This window comes from Zymoseptoria tritici, chromosome 1, assembly GCF_000219625.1.
Source record: "Zymoseptoria tritici IPO323 chromosome 1, whole genome shotgun sequence".
Classification (NCBI taxonomy): Eukaryota; Fungi; Ascomycota; class Dothideomycetes; order Mycosphaerellales; family Mycosphaerellaceae; genus Zymoseptoria; species Zymoseptoria tritici.
In genome coordinates, this window is record NC_018218.1 from 396,499 (window position 1) to 418,761 (window position 22,263).

The 22,263-nt window shown below is 53.0% G+C and overlaps 8 protein-coding genes across 8 annotated transcripts; 2 read left to right on the top strand and 6 right to left on the bottom strand.

Annotated features, from left to right (window-relative positions):
- Nucleotides 1-4,023: 4,023 nt before the first annotated feature.
- MYCGRDRAFT_88661 (uncharacterized protein) lies at nt 4,024-5,680 on the bottom strand (the record flags this gene model as incomplete). The annotated part of the gene is made up of 8 exons (XM_003857723.1): nt 4,024-4,097; nt 4,154-4,337; nt 4,688-4,720; nt 4,842-4,862; nt 5,001-5,041; nt 5,134-5,208; nt 5,315-5,339; nt 5,603-5,680. The coding sequence occupies 8 exons, from the start codon at nt 5,678-5,680 to the stop codon at nt 4,024-4,026; spliced, it is 531 nt and encodes a 176-aa protein (XP_003857771.1).
- A 2,005-nt stretch (nt 5,681-7,685) lies between these two features.
- Nucleotides 7,686-9,136, bottom strand: MYCGRDRAFT_98153 (uncharacterized protein; the record flags this gene model as incomplete). Its single annotated transcript, XM_003857722.1, has 3 exons — nt 7,686-8,091; nt 8,145-8,397; nt 9,109-9,136. 3 exons carry the CDS (start codon nt 9,134-9,136, stop codon nt 7,686-7,688), a joined length of 687 nt encoding a protein of 228 aa, XP_003857770.1.
- Nucleotides 9,137-9,599: 463 nt separating this feature from the next.
- On the bottom strand, nt 9,600-9,902 carry MYCGRDRAFT_88663 (uncharacterized protein; the record flags this gene model as incomplete). Its single annotated transcript, XM_003857721.1, has 1 exon — nt 9,600-9,902. One exon carries the CDS (start codon nt 9,900-9,902, stop codon nt 9,600-9,602), a length of 303 nt encoding a protein of 100 aa, XP_003857769.1.
- A 2,603-nt stretch (nt 9,903-12,505) lies between these two features.
- Nucleotides 12,506-12,943, bottom strand: MYCGRDRAFT_88664 (uncharacterized protein; the record flags this gene model as incomplete). Its single annotated transcript, XM_003857720.1, has 1 exon — nt 12,506-12,943. The coding sequence occupies one exon, from the start codon at nt 12,941-12,943 to the stop codon at nt 12,506-12,508; it is 438 nt and encodes a 145-aa protein (XP_003857768.1).
- Nucleotides 12,944-14,959: 2,016 nt separating this feature from the next.
- On the top strand, nt 14,960-15,630 carry MYCGRDRAFT_88665 (uncharacterized protein; the record flags this gene model as incomplete). Its single annotated transcript, XM_003855823.1, has 2 exons — nt 14,960-15,370; nt 15,508-15,630. The coding sequence occupies 2 exons, from the start codon at nt 14,960-14,962 to the stop codon at nt 15,628-15,630; spliced, it is 534 nt and encodes a 177-aa protein (XP_003855871.1).
- A 1,194-nt stretch (nt 15,631-16,824) lies between these two features.
- MYCGRDRAFT_31466 (membrane protein acetyltransferase-like protein) lies at nt 16,825-18,246 on the bottom strand (the record flags this gene model as incomplete). Its single annotated transcript, XM_003857719.1, has 1 exon — nt 16,825-18,246. The coding sequence occupies one exon, from the start codon at nt 18,244-18,246 to the stop codon at nt 16,825-16,827; it is 1,422 nt and encodes a 473-aa protein (XP_003857767.1).
- A 1,355-nt stretch (nt 18,247-19,601) lies between these two features.
- MYCGRDRAFT_88667 (uncharacterized protein) lies at nt 19,602-20,811 on the top strand (the record flags this gene model as incomplete). Its single annotated transcript, XM_003855824.1, has 2 exons — nt 19,602-20,070; nt 20,129-20,811. The coding sequence occupies 2 exons, from the start codon at nt 19,602-19,604 to the stop codon at nt 20,809-20,811; spliced, it is 1,152 nt and encodes a 383-aa protein (XP_003855872.1).
- A 371-nt stretch (nt 20,812-21,182) lies between these two features.
- Nucleotides 21,183-21,857, bottom strand: MYCGRDRAFT_64933 (uncharacterized protein; the record flags this gene model as incomplete). Its single annotated transcript, XM_003857718.1, has 2 exons — nt 21,183-21,476; nt 21,547-21,857. The coding sequence occupies 2 exons, from the start codon at nt 21,814-21,816 to the stop codon at nt 21,183-21,185; spliced, it is 564 nt and encodes a 187-aa protein (XP_003857766.1).
- Nucleotides 21,858-22,263: the final 406 nt, after the last annotated feature.

Below are 22,263 nucleotides of genomic sequence, written 5' to 3' on the forward strand. Positions count from 1 at the left end.
CTTAAAATTATAGCTCGCTAATTTTCCGCGCAAAAGATTGTACTACTATTTAATATCGTAGTTACGTTAACAATACTCGCTATAAGCGAACTTAAATTAAGTCTAGCTTAGCCGAGTATCGTAGGTAAAGCTACTCTCTATCTATCGCATTAATAAGATAACTAAGATTACTTGTCGCCCGGCGGGTTATAGACCTCCCTATAGTACTTCGTATACTTATAGTCGGACGTGTCTAAGTAACATAAAGCGCCGGCCTTCTTATATAGCGAACCCTTTAATAAGTATTAGTAAGGTAGGCACATACGTAGTATGTCGAATTAGATAGTAACATATACTCCTACGTAGGGCAGCTAGTTCTATCCTAGAACGTAGTTATTATTACCGGGTTAGAAGTTATAGCAGCCGCGAGGGCAATCCTTAGTAATCGTAGGGTCGTATACCTAAGTGTCGTTATTATTAGTAATAAGCTCTAAGTAAGATAGGAGAGAGGGATAACTTACGCCGTCGGCTAATACAGCCGCGACTATAGTAAGGGCGATAGCGAGCTATAAGAACTACATAATTCTTAATATATTCTTAGTCCTTAGTAGAAGTCGTAAAGGTTACGGTTCGCGGTTTCGAGTTAATAAAGCCTTAGTAGGAAAGACGTAGAAGAGGAGGGTTAATATACCTCTCGATTTATTCTTACGGACTATACGCCGGTAACTAACGGAGATAATTGTAGAATAATACGTTCGTACGGGCGCGGCGATTTTGTTAGTAGTAGCGTTTCTAAGTAGTCTTTATAAGGAACATCCTATTAATACTAATTCCGCGCTTCTACCGTAGCCTAGGATTGTCTATAAAGGCGAAGGATAAATGCCTCGTAAAGATCTACCTAGTAGTAGCGGTTCCCTTCGACTGTTACTTAACAAATAAGATAGTCCTTATCGTTTCGGTCCGGACTAGCATTTATATTTAAAAACCCGCTTCCTAATTCTAAAGACCGGCGGACTACGGATCCTTAATATTGCCCTCTTAGTTAGACCGGGATAATACTTATAATTAAATGCTTATACGTTAATAGATACGAAAATAAGTTTTATTAAGAAGTATTAAGGTATAAGGCGACGTTAGACTCTAATCTATTTCGCTCGAAGGACATTCGATCGTTCCCTACTCTCCGGAGCTAGGAATAATTATAGACGTAGTCTTAGAGCGCCTAAGTTATATCGGTCGGCGATTATAGCGTAATCTAGGTTACCTAGCGCGATGTATCCTAATCCTATAGTCGGCTATAAGGTTATATTAGGCGGTGCGGCGGTACCGTAGTATATCTATATACCTAATATACCTTATTTTATAATTAAGTAGTCTCGGCCTATGCATATTTACTTATACGCCGACGGCATAGACCTAGCATAACTATCTCGGTAGAAGTATATCTATAGAGCTAGAATCCTACTATAAACTCGTCGGGTAGAGGGGATCCTATACTCTAGTCGACTATAGCGTATTAACGCATCGGAGTATCTACCGCTTAGACCTTATCTAAGGTTACGTTGCCTATATATAAGGGATTAGACTAACCGAGTAATCCGAGTCCCTACTATACCCTTAGCCTTATAAAGAGTAGTAGCTACTCCGATATACTAACCCGCTATATATATAAAAAATACTATATTTCGAAGATCTTACTAATTAAATCTACGATTCTAACCTAGCACGATAGGGAAGACGACCGCACTAAGAGGTTACTCTTACGCTAAGATCGGACCGCTCTATAGTAGGTTAGCATATCGGAGTAGCTACCGACAAACCTTACCTAGGGACTACGTAGCCTATAGACGAAGAAGTAGACTAATCGAGTAATTTAAATCCCTAGTACAACCTCGGAATTATAGGTAGTAGTAGCTACTCCGATATACTAACCTACTATACTAGTAATAGGATAGCTTTAAAAGAAGCTAACAGAGAGCGGTATATACTATAAATTATCCTCCCTAAAGTATAGTAGCATCTACGTACGTAGTATCGATAGCTCCGCTATACGAGCTATATAACGTAAGCTAAATATCTCGGGGGAGTATAGTTAGAAAGAACACTCGAATTGCGGGCGAACTTTAACTTTATACGCCTCTATAATAGAGCCTCCGGCGGCTAAATAGTTCTACTAAGGCGCTCGCCGCTGCGGGCAGGGGACTATGCCTTACGCGCTCGGGTATTGTACGTACGACCTCGCTTTAGGCTCGGTCTAGTACTTACTTCCCTCGTTGCTATCGCTCGTCGCCTCGCTGTGTCGCAACTTCGGCTCGCTTGTCTAAATTCGATTTAAAGTACGCAGTCGTGATGCATCCTACGCCCCGGGGAAACTCGAGTGTTCTCTCCGACTGTACTCCCCCTAGACATTTGGTGACGTGAGTATAGTCCGCCCTCCCACGACCGCTTATGAGGGCGCAACTTCGTTGATGGGTGATGACAGAGCTCCGGTTTGCAGCTATATGTTCTGCTTTCCGCAATCTCGCTGGTCTTTGAGCGGCTGTCGTGGCGTCTGTTGCTGTACTTCTACTCAGCACGCTTTTTCATGACGTCTTTCCCGCACGACTGTGCTTGTGCACGCTATTCAAGCCAAGTTGTCTGCGCAGCTTTTCCGTCCAGCAGGAGGACCAGCTGGTCTAGCTTGTCGTAATCGTAGCAGCTGCGGCGGGTGTAGCCTCTGCACACCTAGACGGCTGTCCGCAAGTTGAAGTTGGGTCATAATTTCGAGGCCATGAAACTGTATCACCCGGATTTCCAGCGAACATGAAGTGAGAAACGCCCTGCCTCAAAGTGACCAGCAGTGCTCAGTAGTACAGCAACGATACCAGTCGCATAGTCGATGTGGAGGGATCGGAAGCGGGCAGGAGAAGCAGCCATGTTCGTAGATTGAAAGGAGCCCATCTTGGGTTAAGCACTGCTTGTCGGCAGTACATGATGGAAGCCAGTTCCGTGGTTAACAGCTCAAGAAAAGGGTCCAGCCAGAGGATTTCGGCAAATCTCCAAGAAAAAAGACCCACTCGGAGACGTCGTCGTGGTCTGATAGAACAGCACCGAGACTGTTACCACAGTCAGCAGAATGAGAGCAGAAAGCCGCAGGAGAAGCAGCCACTTCTCGAAAGAATAGGCCGACTGAGCTCGAAAGAATCGGCAAGACTTGATAAGGCTGCAACGACATAAACAGCACAATCGGTAGGCGCAGAGCGGAGATTGACAGGAGAGCTTGCTACAGTTGTGGGCCGGGCGGGGCCATGCCTCAAATTGTGATAGACCCGTTCACGAAGGGAAAGGTCAGCAGGAGAAACAACCATATTCGGACGACAAAGATCGACTCACTTCCGAGGTATCTGTGGCTTTCGACAGTCCAGTGACGAGGCCGACAGTATAGCTGGGTTGACGGACGAGAGAGTAGCAGAAGAAAATTGCCATGGCCATCGATCTGGGCGAGGTTATATCTCGCGACGTAATGGTCTTGCAGCAAAATCTCAGCTGAATGGGACAAGCTGATTCGGAGATATCGGCACGAGTTGACAGTACAGCCACGATACTAGCAGCACAGTTAGTTGCCTAGAGTAGAGATAGATCAGCAGGAGAACGAAGCCAGACCGTGGGAAACAAACACACTCAGTGCTCACCTCGAACGTGAAAGTCCTGTTCGGCAGAACAGCAACGAGATCAACAGCACAGTCGACGGAGAGAGCATGGAAAGAACGAAGAACCAGCAGGAGAACTTTGCCGCGACCAACAGGCCGGGCGAGGCAATGCCTCATCGTGTGATGGTATTTTTTTATTAAAATCCTAAAAAAAGAACAAATCGCCGCCGCCGCCGCTCTCCAACGCAGTGCTGTCTGGAAGGAACAATCAGTAAATCAACGGCAGAGAATAGGTTGAATGGTATGGAGAGCGCATCGGAGGATGGGAAGAGGACTCACCGCGTGATGTTTGATGGCTTTGTTTTTGGAGCGCCACTCCCCCTCTCTCTCTCTCTCTCTCTCTCTCTCTCTCTCCCTACTGCCCGAGTTGGGCGTCGAGGGCACGCTGCAAAGCCGCAGCCGCCGCCGCCCGCACACGAAGGTGCTCCACTATATCTAAAAGTTAGATAGGGCCACAAAAGGACAGGGAAGATAAGTTCACGTACGCTCGCGCCGCTCCACGCAGGCGCGGCAGTCCCCCTCCTCGTGCACCTCGCGGTGCGCCGGGCACGCGTCGTGCGGAGTGCCGCGCTGACGAAGCGCACACCCCGAGAGCACGACCGGGCTGGTGAAGTAGCCCGCGTTCTCGCACCAGCGGCGGCCGCAACGCGTCCACAAGATCACGCACATCTATATACTGGTTAGCGACTCGAATGTGGAGATCGAGTTCGGACGGATGAAAAGGAAATGAAAGGCTTGATGCATTCGAAATCAATAGAGGTAGGCACCACTCTCTCTTTGAGCCATTCCGAGGCGAAGCTTGTTTTCAGGCAGATGAGGAAGAAAAGAGAGTCTCGGTGCATTGAAAGAAATGAGAAGCACTGCCCTCCCTCTCCGTAAACCACCCAGCGGCAGATATTGACTTCGAGCGGCTGAGATCGAAGAGAGTGGCTTGGTTCGGTCAAGAAGATCGGAGAGCAAGTAGGGAGAAGGAGAAGAGGTGCGATGCTGCTCGGGAAAGGTGTAAGGGGTTTACTTACGGTGCTGTTGGCGGCGGTGGAGAGGTTGCTGATCTGACATATATCAGCAAGGACTCTCCAATAATGCCAATGCTCCGGTCGGAACGAGATCGAGCTGAACAGCGAGGACCCATTGCCGTCGCTCGAAGCAGGGAAGAGAGCAGGGAGAACATACGAGGTCGGTGTTGGTGAGGAGCTATTGTAGGAGATGTGGTCAGCAATGATCTCTCTCGGCGCTGATCAGGTCCTATGCATTCCGAGGGGTAGGTAGAGCGCCAGAACGAGGCAAGCAAGGAGAGGGGAGTCGGATGTAAAGGAACAGGAGGTGACTTACAATTGCTGCTGCTGCTGGTGTTGTTGTTGTTGTTGTTGCGGCTGGGATACACGTCAGTCTTCGCTCTCACAGGTAGAAATGCTGTTTGAGCAGAAGGATTCGAAGCAAGAGCCACAGATACTGAGAGACTTACAGAGAGAAACGTTTCTGCGGGCCTTGGTGGTGGAAACTGTGAAGGCAAATCCGTCAATGTCACTCTTGCTCTGCACTGGATTTTGATGCAATGTAGTCGAAGCGGACGGTCCGGAGCTCGTGGTCACTGCGGAGTGCCGTCCGTGAAAGGTGGAGGAGAGGCGTGGTAGGGAAGGACTTACAACGCGGTGATTTGAATGTCGGTTTCTGAGCAGAGAGTTAGCATGATGGCCTTCAAAGCAATGGTGTGACCGTAGTTGGGATGGGAGCATCGAAAGATGCACCCGCAGCGTGGGCAGATTCATCGATGTGGCATTAATCAGAGCAGTGCAGCTCACCGCCGCCACTGGGAGTGCTCAGGAGGTGATGGGAATGAGGGAATACGTACTCGATGTGTGTGTGATGTTCTCTTCGATGAGAAGCTGGTTAGCAATGCCCTGGCGGCCGTGGAAAGCAATGGGGATACATACGTGCTTGTAAGCTGGCCGAAGAAGAAAAGAGGAAGTTGAAACGAGAAGAAATGAAGCTGTAGGCAGTGCGGCGGACATGAACGCCAAGGCCGCAACGGAACGTCAACAATGGCAAACGACCTTCACCATCGACGCCAATGAGCAACACTCCTGCCCTTCACTCGACCTACCGTACCAGGTCTCGGCAACCAGCAACATCGACGTGGAACCATACCATTAACAATCCGCGCAGCGCAAGAGAGTATGTCGGGTTCGAGGCGTTGATCCCAGGAGAGTTGACTGACAACACGCACCGTTCGCAGGACCTCCTACAACCATCCAGCCTGCGTCACATCGAAGCCGCACTAGTTAGCACAGCAGCAGCATACGGCCGAAGTAAGATGGGGTGCATGTTTCATACTTGCATCCTTCCGCGGCTGACCAAGGCCTCACAGATGCCGTCCTTCCAATGGCTCGCCCGTGAATGCCGCCGATGGTATTTCACGAGCATGTTGATATTGAGATCAAGATTCGGGAAGAAGTCGGAGGATGAGGAGCATGGAGGCGTGAAGTGATGGCAGCACACATCTCGTCCATTCGTAAGGATAGGCAGAGAGAGCACAGCGCTCAACAAAAGCATGGCAATACCAGGGCGACAAGTTCGAGAGGCGATGGAGAAGGCATGCTGCTGCAATAGAGAGTGTGAGCAAGATATTCAGTGAGCTCACGAGAAGATACTGCATAAAACGAAAGAGAGCGCGCCAGCTCTGGCTCAGGACAACAAGGACCTTACAATGTGACCAGTCTCCGCCATGATGTGCCAATTGTGCCGTACTAGCGAACAGCGGGTTGGGCAGATGTGTATTTGAAGACGCAGACCCGTCGAGCATCGTAGCATTGCGACCTCCTTCTCTTTCTCAGCGCACGTCGGGCTGACCATCGCCGGCATGGATATTCAAAGGCAGCCTTCGCCCTTCCGTCGGCCGCTTCACATCTTGTGCTCGCTGCGGGGGTCCAATTGTAGAGCTATCGCATCGTGGAAGATCGCTCGTTTCGATGGTTGCCGTCAGCAATGCTTGGGAATCGTTCAAGGGGTGTGCCTCTCGGGAGTCTCGACAGTACTATGTCTTCGCATCAGTCATGAATGACCGGAGCGTCCGTTGACGGCCGAACTGGACGGGGGTACGAATTGGCGTTGATGGAATGAATACAGGAACGGATGGGAAAGGCAATGAGAAGGTGAGGTGTGAGAGTGATCATCGGCAATTGACGGAAAGCTTGACACGAAAGCCTCCCAAAATGCCGACCTTCTTTCACGCTTGGCCATGTCCTTTACACATTCACCAAATCAATTTCTTCCCCTTTGACGGTGTTCCTGACAGCCGTCAATGCGTCTACTTTCAACAGTCGACAGTAGAGTGTGGAAGCGATAGCCCGATACGGGCGACGGTCGAGCAAGACCTTTCAAGAGAGGTTGTGTCGAGCGTATACATTCGCTGAACCATACGAGTCGCGTGTGGTAAGTATGGTATTGACAGCTGACAATGTGCATGATAGCATCTCGTTCGGCAGGAAAGCGTTGGGACATCAAAAATGTATGTGCTGCTCGAACTGAGCCATTCATCCGCCATGGCCTCCAGCCATAAAGCTGCGAGCAACTGGGCGAAGCTCGAATGTTCTCAGTCTGCCGGCAAACCATGGTGGTAGTTCCTGGAGAAAGACATGTACATTTTGAGAGCAAACAAACTGAGTCGCTGGCTTCATAAACACAGCTTCTCTTTGAAGGTGACATCGCCGCACATCAACGAAGCGTAGAATAAGCCGTTTTGTACCCATTCCTACGAACAGATACACGCTTCCCGGTATCAAAAGCTCTCGACAGGCACAGCTGCCATGCCATTCGCACTGCCATTCGCGATCCCGGCACTCGTGTTCTGGATCAGGCTCTATTTCTGCGCAACCATCGCATGGATTCTGATCACATTCTTCGTCTCCGAGCCATCTCCAGCAGCGATAATCTTGATGCTGGGAACCATTATCGGTACCATCTTCTCGAGGATCGACTGGATCTAGCCGCTCGCCCCTTCCGCCAACAATACCATGCTCACGGCAACTCCTCCGACTCCAAACCCACGATCTTCACTCCAGCCGCCACCAACTCCTCCTTCACCGCCTTCAGACTCTCCTCACTCTGGTCCACCGCTCTCGTCGCATCCTCAATCACATACGCCTTGAATCCCTGCTCGACCGCATCCAGTGCCGTATGCTTGACGCAAAAGTCGAACGCCAGACCCACGACGAAGATGTCGGTAATGCCGTTTTCCTTGAGAATCGCCGTCAAGCCGGACATGGAGACTTCAGGGTGGCGGAAAGGTGGGCCGAAGGCGGAGTAGGATTCCAGCAGCGGGTCCATGCCCTTGTTGACGATGTGGGTGAGTTTTTCGCGGTGGAGTTCGGGGAGGATGAGGACGCCGGGAGTGCCTTGGACGCAGTGGTCGGGCCAGAGGAGACTGTGAAATATCGTTAGTCATATGCCAGAACGAATGGACATTTCAAGACTCACGTCGTCTGCGTCTCCTTCTCATTGTACGGATTGTGAATCATGTGCTTGGACGTGAACGGCGTCATGTCTTTGTGGTTGCTCGCAAACGACACATGGTTCCTCGGGTGGAAGTCTCGAGTTCCTATCTTGAGAGCAAAACCCGGGCGGTCCATGAGTTTGTTGATGATGGGAGCAACGCTGCGGCCGTCTTTGACGGCGAGTGGGCCGTTGGGTTCGCAGAAGTCTTCCTGCATGTCGATGACTGCGAGGGCGGCTTTGCGGGCGGGAGTGCTGCTGCTGGAAGCCATGCTTGCGAATGTGGAGAAGTTGTTGCGGGTGTGTCTAATGAAGGATTGCGATATTGCCGGGCGGAAGGATTTGAGGAGCATGTGGTGGTGGTGGTGAGCGAGCTTGGTGTAGTCGACGCAGAAGAAGAGAAGAGGAGTCGAAATTGAAGTCGAAGTCGTTGTCTCGTGTCACCCCGCTGCGGGCAGCCACGATTGTACAGCACGATCGTGCCTGACAGGGATGTTGTCGGAGAGAAGACCGCTGTGTGAGCCTTGTTCTCGGCCGATCGGAAGTGAGATCTTCCCCTGGCGTGAACGTGGTACTTCTGACGGTACAACTCAATTTCGACCTCTTCCTTTCACTCCTTCTTGTGCAACATACCATGAATTATAACAGGTGTATACGAGCGATGAATATCTTGTCCCGCAGCGACGTTTGGGACCTTCGCTGGCCGCATGCCGAAGCCATGAAGGATCTTCAAGCTTTGCTGGGACTCTGCAGCAGACAATTGCATTCGGAGTAAGTTCACACGTTCTTGCCGACTGCCATTGAGTTCTATCGGCAACTCAGGTTGAGCGGAGAAAGAGAATGTTCAAAGGCGGATTCTTGGTCGGCCTGCAGTATAGTAGCCACGACGGCACATCGGCAGGCAGCAGTGTCCTTCGCCTGGTTGCAAGTCCTTTCCGGTTCCTGGTACGTTTCGACAATGAGCGAATGGCCGCCATACTTTGTGGACTGACTCCGAGCAGATCTCAGCCTCTACCCTCGCCGGTCATCTGTGAAGCGTGATGAGGAAGAACAAGTCCGCCTTGTCCCTGGTGGTTTACCTTCGTTTCTATGTCAATCGTGCATGCTATCGGGAGCTGAAGGAAGCCAACATCGATGGTCTGACCGACTGATCGCTACCCGGAGCGGTACATGTTTTGCTTTCATCTTGTGAGAAGGACTCATTGATCGGCCACTCACAGAAGACTCTTTCGCCAAGCTGTATGCACAGAACGAGCGGAGCTTTCTCGTCAGACCTCGTTCACGGAGACCGCTGACAGCAGCATGCACTCGACTCTACTGGCGACGCTACTCGTCGTCAAATCGAGCGGCGGCTCATTCCATCCAGCCGTGTGAATCGAATCATCAAGCTCATCGTCAAAAAGTATCATTCCTGCGTCGGCTCGCGTTCACATCTCCAACCTATTTCCCAACGGTAGGCCCAAAGCTCTCCTCGATCTCATCCAACACCGCATTTTCCGTCCGTACCTCTGCCTCCGCCTTCAACTCCTTTGCAATCCTCTCTTTCTCCGAGTCGACCAAAGTCCATTCCTCCTCCTTTCCCTCGTCTCCACCAGATTTCTTCTCGTCCGCAGACATCTGTTCCATTCGCTTGTCGTTCGCTTCCTGCGCAGAGCTGTTGCCAGCAGTCTGCGAGAGCAGGAAGTTCTTGAAGTTCTTGAAGTTGAGCTTTGGGAGGATGTGAGGGCGGTTTGCGTTCGACATGGTGAATCGTATGGTCGGGACTATGGCAGAATGGTCAGTCTCAGACGTCGTCAATCGGGATATGCTGACGAATTTACAGTTGTTGCTGGAGATGTCGTTGTTATCGAGGAGATGTGCTGGTCAAGATGCGCTTATTCGGACTATGTCAAGCAATGTCAGCCTCCGAAGTGCTCACCCCGGTCGAATGCACGATATGGCACTCAAGGGCTGAGACTTACTCGATGATGGAGAAGGCCGGCCGACGACGCCGCTGTTGATTGACAACGCTGGAGCGATCAATCGGTAAGTTTTGATGCTTTTCAATGTGACTGTCATTCGTGTGCCTCGACCTTCATTGACAGGTGAATGGAAGCTCGCTTATGTGCCACGATTGGCCAGGCGTTTGCATCGTTGCTGCGTGGGATCGCAATCGATCAAAGGAGCAGATCAGAACTACCTCCTCTCATTGCAAACATTGAATGAAGGCAATCGATCGATATACTCAAACACATCCTCATCGACCTCAACAACACCAACCACCAAAGCAAGAAGCCCCTCAAACGACCTCAACTCATCCCCCCAACAACCTTGCCTCCACCAGCCCCACCCTCACCGCCACACCTTCCCTCTCTCCCTCCCGCCGTTCCTCATTCCATCGCCGCCGCCATCACGCTTACCAGCTTACCTCATCCCGCTCCCGTTGTCGCTCCCGTTGTCGTTGATTGACCTTTGAGCGTTTCCCTTGCCAAACCTGCTTCCTTTCTTTCTCATACTTACCTTGCCTTGCACTCCGGAGATCACGTTTTCTGGTTGCCTTGGGGTCGGCCTGCATTGCACAGCGTGGTGTCGATCCTTCGTCTTGGGACCTTCGGGGACCTCGTGGGCGCAATTTTTGCTTTCTCCATCACTTGTGATGTGTTCTTTTCATCGTGTCGTCGGTCGTAAGACTGGGGCTTGGAGAAGAGTTTTCTTGACGTCGGTGGTGTTGTTGTTGTTGGTCTTGGCCTTGCTCAGGCTTGCTGTACCTCTGCTGTTATGTGTTTGTCTGTTACTGGGCTTGTGCCTACTGACTGTGGCTCATCACCTTGGTCTGTCGTGATAGATGCGTTAATTACGGGCCCTTTCGGTGGCTGCACGACGTTCAAAGGCGTTGTTGTGACGCCTAGCCGTGTTCGCCAGCCAAGCGAGATGAGCGCGGTCATTGAGCTTCGAAGCACCATGGCAGCTTATAAATGGTCACAGCACCACGAAGACAATAGGATCACTCACAATGAGACGCAAGCAAGTATCTGTATTGTGTCGATCTGTAGCAGCTCCAGCGAAGATGTCGAAGAACGCAAGCATCACGGCCAATGTGTACATGAGGGTTTCCGGCCGCAGACCGAAGCCGCAAGATCATGGCTTCAACGCAGAACTTCTGCTGGCATGTCAAATTCATCTGCTGCTGGTGATGAGAACCGATCTTTGCTAACCTGGGATATCGCAGATCTAACGATCTATACGTCTCCGATGACCGCCGCCAGCTCGCAAGCAAAATCCTTCGCAAGGAGAACTTCACCAAGCAGATATGCTCACGCTCCGTTTCGCCGACTGTCTGCCAACACACCACGCTACACCGAACGAAGGCCAGGATCTGTTACCTTGACATCGATCATTAAGCCTTCAGTCAACGCTCAAGGTCGGATGGCTCCACAAGTCACTGCAAGACACCATTAAATCACATAGCTGCACTTCACTTCACGGATGAACCGTGGTGGCAAACAAGCGCGGATCTGCGGCCACAATATCTCATGAGCAACTCCGTATCAAGCTCAGGTGCTGAGGGAGGCAGCACGCAAGATCTGGCTACAAGTCAAAAAGACCAGAGCAGAGATTGTCCGAGCAGCATTCGAAGCACGCTTGTCGATACCACGAAAACTGCGTCCAACCTCGATCAGTCGGCTACCAATTACGAAGTCCGCCGAGAACTTCTCCCAGACCCTTACAAGGACCACAAAGCGTTCAGACTCGACGCACATTCACCTCGGAGGTATCCGTGATGGCGTTGCAGGAACGGAAAGTCGGGCATGCCTCATTGAGAAATAGCAGACGTGGAAGACGACAGTGACAAGAGAGAAAGTTTGGCTGACACGAGGATGATTCAGGCGCATGAAGCGCCGCATACCAAAGCCTATTGAAACAAGAGACGGGATTGCGATAAGAGGCATAAACTTGGCAAGCTCCGCGTGCGCAACAACGACCTTCTCGCGAAGCATCGCAAGCATTCTCGCGCCAGGCTGTCAATCTGACCCGGCGATATGGAGTCTCAATACCATCCCGAACACCGCATTGGACCGTCACCCGCAGCCAGCCGGCCGTCCTTCCACTCCACTGAGACTGAACTCCAGCGCACGATAGCCAGATCCGCATCTCCAGCAGGGTGTTTGGTACATCATCGACATCTCTTGCAAGCCCGGATGGGCGCAGTTCCGGGACTGGTGCTCGGGCATGGTGTTCGCTGATCCAGATTGGAAAGCGCATCCTGTCCACCTTCTACAATCGACTTGCCAGATGTAGCATGTGAAATCTCGGTGTATCATAAAGTCCCGACCAGAGCCTTCAAGTTTTCCAGAGTCCCAGCTCTCTCACCCGCACACACCGCTCGTACAATAGTACATCGACTCAAAGTACGTCACCCCAATCCACATATCGCACGACCGATTCCATTGATCCGTCAAGGTACAGTCGCCTAAATGCCCACCACTCGCATCCCTGACTTCATAGCCCACGCCGTCCTTCACAAACTCCAACCTTCCGGAGTCGCAAATGCCCTGCTTCGCCACGACGTTCATGCCATGCGGACCAGCTGTGCCGCCGCTGAGGTAATTGTTGTCTTGAGCGCGGATGAGGTGGTCGCAGGTGTATTCTGTGGCATTGTTTGTGCCGGAGAGGACTTTAACGCCGTGGGTGCAGGTGTTGATGGGAAAGGCGCCGGTGCAGGCTGTGGCGTTGGCGACTAGGAAGTCGGCGGAAATGAGAGGGAGGATGGAGGTGAGGAAAAGGAATGGTAGGCTGAGATGCATGTTGGGCTTGCAAGCACGGAAATTTGGCTGGTGCTGAGGCGGACTTGAGGGAAGACGTTCCGAAACGCTGGAGACTCTTCTGCAAACCTGGGCTGTGTTGAATACGCAAGAAAGCAAGCATACCGCGAGGCTGGCGACGTTGCTGTTCAAGTACTCATCTTGCTTCCTGCAGGATGCCACCCAGCCCCGCTCCATGCTCAGCCTCGCAGCAGAGCGCTTACATTGGTACAAAGTTTAGACACCGCCTGAAAATCTCGCTGGCGGCACAGCAGTCACCAGCATGAGCACGATGCATCAAGAGACAAGGCGAATGGTGCAGTCGCTGCTTATACCAGAACACAAAGGTTGCGAGAGGAGATGTCGAGCCCGCCCAGAGAGAGGCGGTGATGGAGCGGCGGAGCTTCCAATCTTCCTCGGCACCGTTAGACTTTTGAAGGCTTCAAGCCACTCGCAAAGTCCTCAGCTGAGCGGAGTCGGGGTCGCCGTTAAGCCCAACGTTGGCTTTCAGCCTCGTCGGTGAGGCCGATAGCATGGCGTTTGAGAATTTTTCACTCAGCCTGGAGCCAGAGGATGTCCCTTTGCTAGTGGTGAGTGTTGTGAAGACGGAGGAGTGAGGTCAAATTCTGCGAGGAAAGGGAGGAAAAGCCCACCCCGGTCGGCTCAGTCAGCTGACCTTTCCCGTTGCGAGTCTGCGACCTCAGAAGCAGAAGGATTTTCATCCCTCCGACCTTCTCCATCCTATCTACCTCCGCTCAAACCGCACCACGCAACTCGGACTCCAGTAGCTTGGTTGGTATAGTGTGAGCTTGAAGGACGAAAGCATTGCCGTTGCTTTCATTCCACTTATAGATACACATCCTTCTCGAATTATCTTTCCTTTCCCTGGCACAGACTGCACAATCCAGGCCCACGGAGTCAGACACATGCGGTGCAATTTGAGCGGGATCACGGAGGTACACCGTCGATTCCTCGTACCTCATGGCCAAGATGAGTATCAGACACGACTTCCTGCATCAAGACCTACATGTATGGCCACTCGGGATACGTGTCCAGAATGGCCGGTCGCTTCGCCTTGCCCTTCGCGGTGACACCGCTGAGTTCGCGCCCGGACAACACCGATTCATTCGCGTGCTCATGTTCACGCCAAACTCCAAAGAGTAAATGGACAGGTTTAACTTCGTGGACACGCTATCGCCTGCCTGCAGAAAAACGTCTGGACCGCGGTGCCCCGCGCCCGCTTCGCTGTTCGTCTCTCCTCGCAGTGGCTTGTCTGCCCTGTCGAGAGTTGTCGACTTTCGCAGACCGATGCTGTTCGAGCTAATGTCTGGCCGTTCTCCACGAGTTGGACCCAGGACAGACGCCAGGCTGCTGCAAATGTTGGTCGGAGACCTTGTTTGCTACCTCGGCAAGTCAGCGCGGTCTTTCGAGTGTTGTGGCTATCGGTCTCCTGATGTTCCAAATGACACGAGGGCAGAGTGGGTCGTGAACGAGACTCGTGGCGACGCAGGGCAAGTTCAGCTCATATGTGGACTGGACGCCACATACAGGCCAATCAAACTCAGTCGCTGCGTGGCCGGACCTTCGCAGATACGCTCGGAGCAGACATGCCTAGCGAACTTCGCCTTTCACCACTTCCTGACAGCCAAACAGGCTCATCAATGACCGGCGATGCACAGTCTATCGCACACGCATAGCAGATCACTGCGACTCATGCTGTCGGCTGCTCAAAAAGAACTTACTGCCGAAGGCGCGGCGTGCTTGGAAGGTTCTCAAGCCGCTCCCGCTGGGCGTCCAAAATTCATGGCCTGACACCCGAAGCTTTAAGATTTTCGCTTCTGCGCCGCCTCAGATCGATGCAATCTGGACTCCCGTGCACTCCCTTCTTGAGGCAGGTAGGACCGGGCTTGAAATCAGCCAAGTTGGTCACGCCAGCACATCTCGGATTGTACAAGAAAAGGTGAGTCGTCCTCGCGGAAGGTCTCCCTTTCATCGTTCAAAGCACGTCGGATCTTCCCTATGCGTTCTACTCTGTTTATCTGCTTGGTTGCAAGCCTCTCATGGGTTGCTAGCGCTGAGCCAGGCTCTCCTTCGAAGAACGTCTGCAACAGTCGCCCCTACTCCGACTACACTTGTCTTGCACACTATGCCCCTGCTGTCAACTACTGCAAACAGAAGTACCCTTCCAAGGTCGTCTGCCAGACGATCAAGACGGTCAAGACTGTGACCTCGACTAAGCCCGCTCAATGCGGCCCAACGCCAGCGAAGTACTACGCGAGGGATGCCAACGCCGACGCCGATGCCGAGCTTGAGAGCCGCGACAATGGTGATGCATGGAAGTGGAATCAGCTCAAGAAGAAAAGCCAGAACGAGCTGCAGACTTTCTGCCGCTGCATCGGATATCCACGGACGAGGTATACTGTCGAGACCGTGTTCACTAGCACCGCGACTGTCCACACAAGCAAGAAGTGCACGACGCCGATCCCAAAGACTACTACCACTTCTGGTCGGACGATCAGCACTACGAGAGCAACGTCGACGACCTCACGCTTGACATCCACTACTAGCACTGCAAGAAGGACCCCCACGACGACATCGAGCAAGAGCACAACCTCAAGTGGGCGATCGACTACCTCGAAGACCACTACGACAAGCCTGTCATCCACCTTCTCCTCCACCACCACCACTAAGCAATCTACAACGACAACAACAGCAACAACGGCAACAAGCACCACAACTGCATCAGTCCCATGCTAGACGGTGATCCAGATCTCTGGTGGGCCCGGTCAATTTACCCAAAACGAAGACGAAGTCGTCGACTCTTCCCAACTCAGCTCTGCAACAAGGTATACTTTGACCCAAGAGGGCTTCGTGAAGGACACTAGCAACCTTTTTTGGTCTCTCGACTTGGACCAAACTTCAGGAGCCGTTAATGTTCGGAGTGCAAGCGACGGTGCCGCTGATGACAATTCATTGGTGACATGCACTGCTACCAAGAAATCAGCAAACTCTCCGGATCCTGGAGTCCTGGCCTGTCAAGCTCAAGAAGACGGTTCCTACCACATTGCTCAGTACTGTTCCAATGCTCGTGGCTTTCAAACGCTTGCCATTTCGGACACGATTGGCGAAAACTGTGACGCAGTCGTCCTCACCGCTATGTGTGCCAGCAATGCAGTGGATACTTGCGGAAAAATTGGATCCGAGTGCGCTCCCTTCACCATCGGCCCGAGCGGCATGGACTGCTGCGACGAGTTCGCTTGCAAGCAAGTTGGTGACTCCGAGGTCTACAAATGCGCATTGCCCTCTGCATCTTGCATCCAGGACGGTGATCAGTGCAGTCTGAGCTCGACCTGCTGCGGTGATTCGTCCACATGCCAGCCCGACGGGGCTTTGGGCAATCTCGTTTGCAAATCAACCACGTCGCAGCCTTCTTGCGGAGACTCGGGCAGCCAATGCGGCAACGCTGGGCAGCCGGACTGTTGTGGCGGACTCCAATGCCAATTGCCCGCCGGAGCCAGCGTGAGATCGCCGGCTGTTCAGCCGGCTAGGCTCCCACATGTGTTGACTTGTTTACGCCAGGAAATTCGCAGGTTGGTACCAGCACAGGACTTCGGGTGCTCTGTACAATGTGGCGTGCAATTGCTGCTTGTGTGTTGCCGATGACAGTGGTACTTTATATTCAAGAGTGCGTCCGTAACGACCAATAACGAAGGCTTACTACCAGCCCGAATCTTCATCTCGTGGCCATGCCCACTCCCGGCTGGAATATGACTTTTGCTCGATCCGATCACCAAGCACCTTGCCAAAAACACGCCTCAATGTACAGTTTCAAATACATACATTCCGTCCCTCGTAAACTGCGCTTCAACCCCTTCAGCCTTGACTCAAATCCCCAGCCTCCCCACAATCCACCTCCCAACCTCAATACTAGGCCGATCAATTCCCCTCGTCGCCCCCTCCGCCACCAGAAACTGCACCGGCAACACCAGCCCCTGCGCCAGAAACCACCTCGTCCCAAACCCATGCGGTCCCCAATTCGGCACCTCAAACCTCCCATCCCACCACGTGCTCATCCCCTCCGCGGGTACATTGCCCAGCGCCCGATACACCCTGTCCGCAAACGTCCACAACACCGGTGTGTGCGTGAGGTACAACATGAACGACAGTCTCCCGAGGTAGACGAGCGGACGGGAAGTGCAGAATCGCTGAAGCCAGCGGATGCGCAGGACGGAGTAGACGAGCAGCAGCGCGCCCCAGGCGTTCCACCAGCGCCAGTATTCTTTGTTGGTGCCGATGTAGATGGAGGGGATGAGGTTCGTGAGGATGTACCAGCCTGGAGTGTCCATGGACATTTTGCCGGCGTCCATGGGACCCGCGGGTTGGGAGAGGAGGTACCAGCCGACGATGAAGGAGATGTGGTGGAGGGTATTGGTCGCGCGGGCGCCGAAGCGGGAGAGGAAGGTGGAGTCGAAGGCTTCCACGTCGTTGAGGGCGAGGAACATTCCCATTGCGAACATGGCCCAGGTCCAGTGGTAGGTGAGGAGGAATGCCAGGCACAGGAGGACGAGGATGAGGCCGTGGAGGCGTGCGGAGCGGATGAAGGTGAGGCATGCGAGGAGGGCGAAGACGAGCATTGAGCCGACGTACTCGATTGCCATGGTGTATGCTGGCGGGTCGTAGATGTACCATGGTTTGGTAATGCCTAGTAGAGCGAAAGGGTTGAGTACTCTCAATGTCTGCGGCACCCACTCTGCCAGTTCCGCAGCGAGTGAGTCCTTCGGCGTCGGCCAGCCGACTTTTGGCGCCAGTCCGAAGGGTAAATGCATGGCCAGCACGAAAGCCAAGCTCACTCCAATGACGGGAATGTACAACCGAAACGGCCTCCTCACCGTAGCGCTCACCAAGCTGTTCAGAACATCCTTCCTCCTCCCATCATGTAATTTCCGAAATGGAGATATACTCAGCACATACCCCGACAGCACAAAAAAGATCGCCACGGCGGGGTTTCCTCCCGAAAAGAATATTCTAATCCAGGGGAGTTGCACAAAATACCACCCGCCTTGTCCAGTTTCCGCGTCGACATGTCCAAGACCCCAGACGAAAGGTGCAGTGGGACCGTAGAACCAAGACAGGTGATGATAATAGTAGACGAAAAAAGCGGCTAGACCACGGAGGCCGTCGAGGTAGGCTGTCGAGCGATGTTGTGCGGGAGATTTCGGGGGTGTGGAGTTTGCGGCGGAGGATAGGGAGCCATTTTGGAGAGTATGCAAGGGCAGCGACTCGGCTTCTAGAGCGTCGAGATCCATCTCCGGTTCGTCATCGATGTCGCGGAGGCGGTCTTTAGGCGTGGCCATCTCGTATGATAGATCTTCGCAGACCATGGAGGGAGTGCTGTCTTTTCCTCGTCCACAGCAATGCGATGTTCCTCGAGGACCAGTGCTTTCGTGTTCAGATCCTTCCGTAGTATCCGAGCCTAACGTGAGTCCTGTCGGAGCGCAGAGCGAACGAAATGAGGTCCTCAGCGGATGGAGTGAGATCGACAAACACAGCAGTGTCTATACCCGTGGAGCTGCCATTCTCGTCCGACTGCTCTTTTCGTACATTGCCATTTTTGAATTCAAGCCCCCTTCAAAAGTTCAACGCGAAAGCCGCGCGTGGCTTGCCGAAAGCGGGTCGTTCGTGGAAGGTTCGTGCCGGGCCATTAAGTTCAATGACATTCACAGAGCGTTCTGGTCAAATATTGATTGAAGCTTTGATAACCCGATCAATACGCCGGTACAACGTTTCCCAGGCATCCTTCCCGGTTCCCAGAGCATCACAACATCACTTCTCGACCAGGACCCGTCTGCTGATCGCTATTCGATCGGACCAGCACACAAATTCCGCTCATACTCAACATGATGGCCCAAGAAGCCTGTCGCCATGATGCGATTTGAACACCGCCGCGGAGCCATATATCTCTGTGGCATGGACACGCAACAGCATCTCTCTCCGCGAACGAGTCGCCTCGGAGTTGATGCAGCGACAACGGCGATGTTTTGATGTCAGAACATGCTACGAAAAGATCTACACCAACGACGACTCTTCTTGGCGCCTTCCTCCGGCTTCCACGGATGATAGGTTGGTCTACCACCAGGCCGGCGGCTCCTCCATCCTGCCCGCATCGTCTACAGTAGCATCTAGCGCGGGAGCTCAGTCTCATTGACCGTCCACACACACGCTCATTCATCGCCTATGCGACTCCCATGGACACAGGCTCTTTCCCAGCTTCCGGTTCCCGCCGCTCGGCCAAGAACCAAGACATCGCCAAGTCCGCTTCCCGCGGCTGCGAATCTGGGGAATAGAGTGGACCACGCAAGACAATGATGGTTTGGCAACGTCTTTTGTTGTTTGCAGCCTTTTTTTTCCTTTCCCACTTCCTTCTTACTAGTATTCTGACTATGTTGACTTGAACGGCGCTGCAATAGGGTGTGTATACAGGAGACCGAATAAGCAAGGGATTAGCAACAGCATCACACCTCACAATCGAATATCGGATGGAGAGACCCAGCGAAACCTACGAACACACTCGAGGCCTGGGCCAAACACAGCATCTTCCAACCTTTCAGTCAAGAACATAAAAAAGTCCAGACCCCAGAATCCTCCAACCCCGAACCCAAGAATGTCCACCCCCCGCCCAACCTGCGGCTCCAACCGCCCATCAGAACCCTACAACCTCCCCCTCCACATCGGCGGCCTCTTCATAATCCTCACCGTCTCGGCTACCGCCTGCACCCTCCCTCTCATCGCCCTGCGAGTCCCCTTCCTCCGCATCCCCTCCAGCGCCCTCTTCGCTTTCCGACATTTCGGAACAGGCGTGCTCATCGCCACTGCTTTTGTGCACCTCTTCCCGACTGCATTTATAAATTTGACGGATCCGTGCTTGCCGGAGTTCTTTACGGAGACGTATCCGGCGTTTGCGGGAGCGGTGGCACTGGCGGCCGTGTTTGTTATTACGATTGTGGAGATGGTGTTTAGTCCTGGGAGGAGTCTTTGTTCTGGGCCGAGTCAGGGTGAGGTCGGGGCGTTGGAAGCGGCGGTGGTGGGGGATGTGAGGAGTGCTGAAGTCGATGAGGATGAGATCACTCCAGGTATGTCATACTCTCGAGACCAGTCCTTCCAACCATGATACTGACCTTCGCATCGCAGCACAAACAACGCCCCAATTCGGCCGCACCCGCTCCGGCCGTACCCATCGTCGTCCCTCCCTCCTCCCGACCAACCAAACCAGCACCTACGAGCCCAAAGCCAACGATGAAGCCATCCGCCCGAGCTCCGACTCCCTCACCTCCTCCCTGCACAAACCCTCACCCGAACAAGCCCGTCAAAAACTCATCCTCCAAGCCACCCTCCTCGAACTCGGAATCCTCTTCCACTCCCTCTTCATCGGCATGGCCCTCGCCGTCGCAACCGGCCACGACCAAATCGTCCTCCTCATCGCCATAACCTTCCATCAAACCTTTGAAGGCTTGGCACTCGGCAGTCGTATCGCCTCTATCCCTCCACCCTCCCCTGCCACCCCATCCACTTCATCCCCACGGCCGTGGATCATGGCCGCCCTATACGGCTGCACCACACCCCTGGGCATGGCAGTCGGCATCGGAACGAGGAACTTGTACGATCCGAGCAGTGCGTTTGGATTGGTGTTGGTGGGCACGACGAATGCGGTGAGTAGTGGGTTGTTGACGTATACGAGTCTGGTGGATTTGTTGAGTGAGGACTTTTTGACGGATGCGAGTTGGAGGGTGTTGAGGGGGAGGAGGAGGGTGGGTGCGGTGGGATTGGTGGGGTTCGGGGCGTTTTGTATGAGTTTGATTGGGGCTTGGGCGTGAGGGAGGGTATGGGAAGACCGAATTACATTTCGGTCGCGGGCGAGATGCGGGTTTGTGGGAGACCAGAATAGAACTTGAGTGTCTTAAATCCTGGAAACTCCATGTCCAGCTGCTCGTCCATCCGTTCGCATGCCGTAGATCTGCTCTCCGGCTGTATCACTTCGCCCAACCCCTAGTGGGCAAATTCCACTCCATCGGGCTGATACCAGTTCCGGGCGCATCAGATAGTTTCTGGGTAGCAGTATACTGGTCTCATGCTGCTCAGGCGGATTCAATCCCGGTGGACGCTGGAACGAACCGGAGATCTTCCTCGAGCGAAGAAGCGGCTGAAACTTGGTAGCGACAAATCTCTGCCCTTCACTGCCCTCGGTTCAAGATCCCTTCAACACCATGCTCCCCACAATCCCACCTTCCACTTCCTTCCTCCAGCTCTCCCGCCCACTCGCATCCTTGCCTACAGCCTGCGGAATGCGATAGATCTTCTTGATCCGCGCGTCGTCTCGAAGTCCAGCCAGTTTCTCGTCTGTGAAGTGCAGAAGGTCGCCTTGAATATTCTCGGATAAGTGGGTGGAAATACTGGAATGCTGATCTGATGGAGCGACCTTTATCGCTAAGAGGGAGGTTGTTGCTGGTGTGAGGCCGTGGCGGCGGAAGGATTCGGCGATCTGAGGTTCGATCAGTATCCAAGCACCGACACTCTATTGCATCCTTGCGAACGTTGACCAAGATACATACATTATTATTCCCCGACAAAGCAAAGACGATTTCTGAATGCACGTTTCTCGTTTTCAACCTCCCCGCTCGCTGGTCATTGATTGCCCGCCACGCAGCAGAGAGGAGGTGAGTTCGCGAGATTATGACTGAAGCGTCGAGGAAGGCGTATTCGAAAGAGGTGTTGCCTTGGAGGAGTTGTGTATGGAGAAATTCGGCATTTTGGAGGTTGGTGTACAGGGCGATGTGGAGGGTGTGTGAGTCTGGTAAGTGAGGGAGGAGGAGTTGTTCCATTGTGAGGTTGTCCCTTCGGGCTTGTGTGAATGTGAGGATTGTGAAGATGTCGTGGAGAGTGGACGATGCGACGCCAATCAGAGGGTAGAATAGTCATTGACGGACGCTCCCGTGGGGCTGGACCACTTCCTTTCGACTAGAGGTAGATTGGATCAAGACTTTGGTTCGTTGGAAGTGGGCAGAGTTGCGGAGAAGAAGAAGCAAAGAGGCGCGGATCATAGCAATAAGGTAGAACTACCGTACCGAGAGAGTTGACCCTGATGGAATACCCGATGTGTCGATGTCGCTGTCTATGCATTCCTTCCCTCCCACCCACAACGTTGATCCTTCCCCCTCGTATACACACGCGGACCGCTCCCCCGGCCCTGTCACAGCATTGACCATTTCCCTCGCTTCCGTCGGGCCAGAAACACGCATCTCTCCACGGCATCCTCCGTGCGTGAGAGC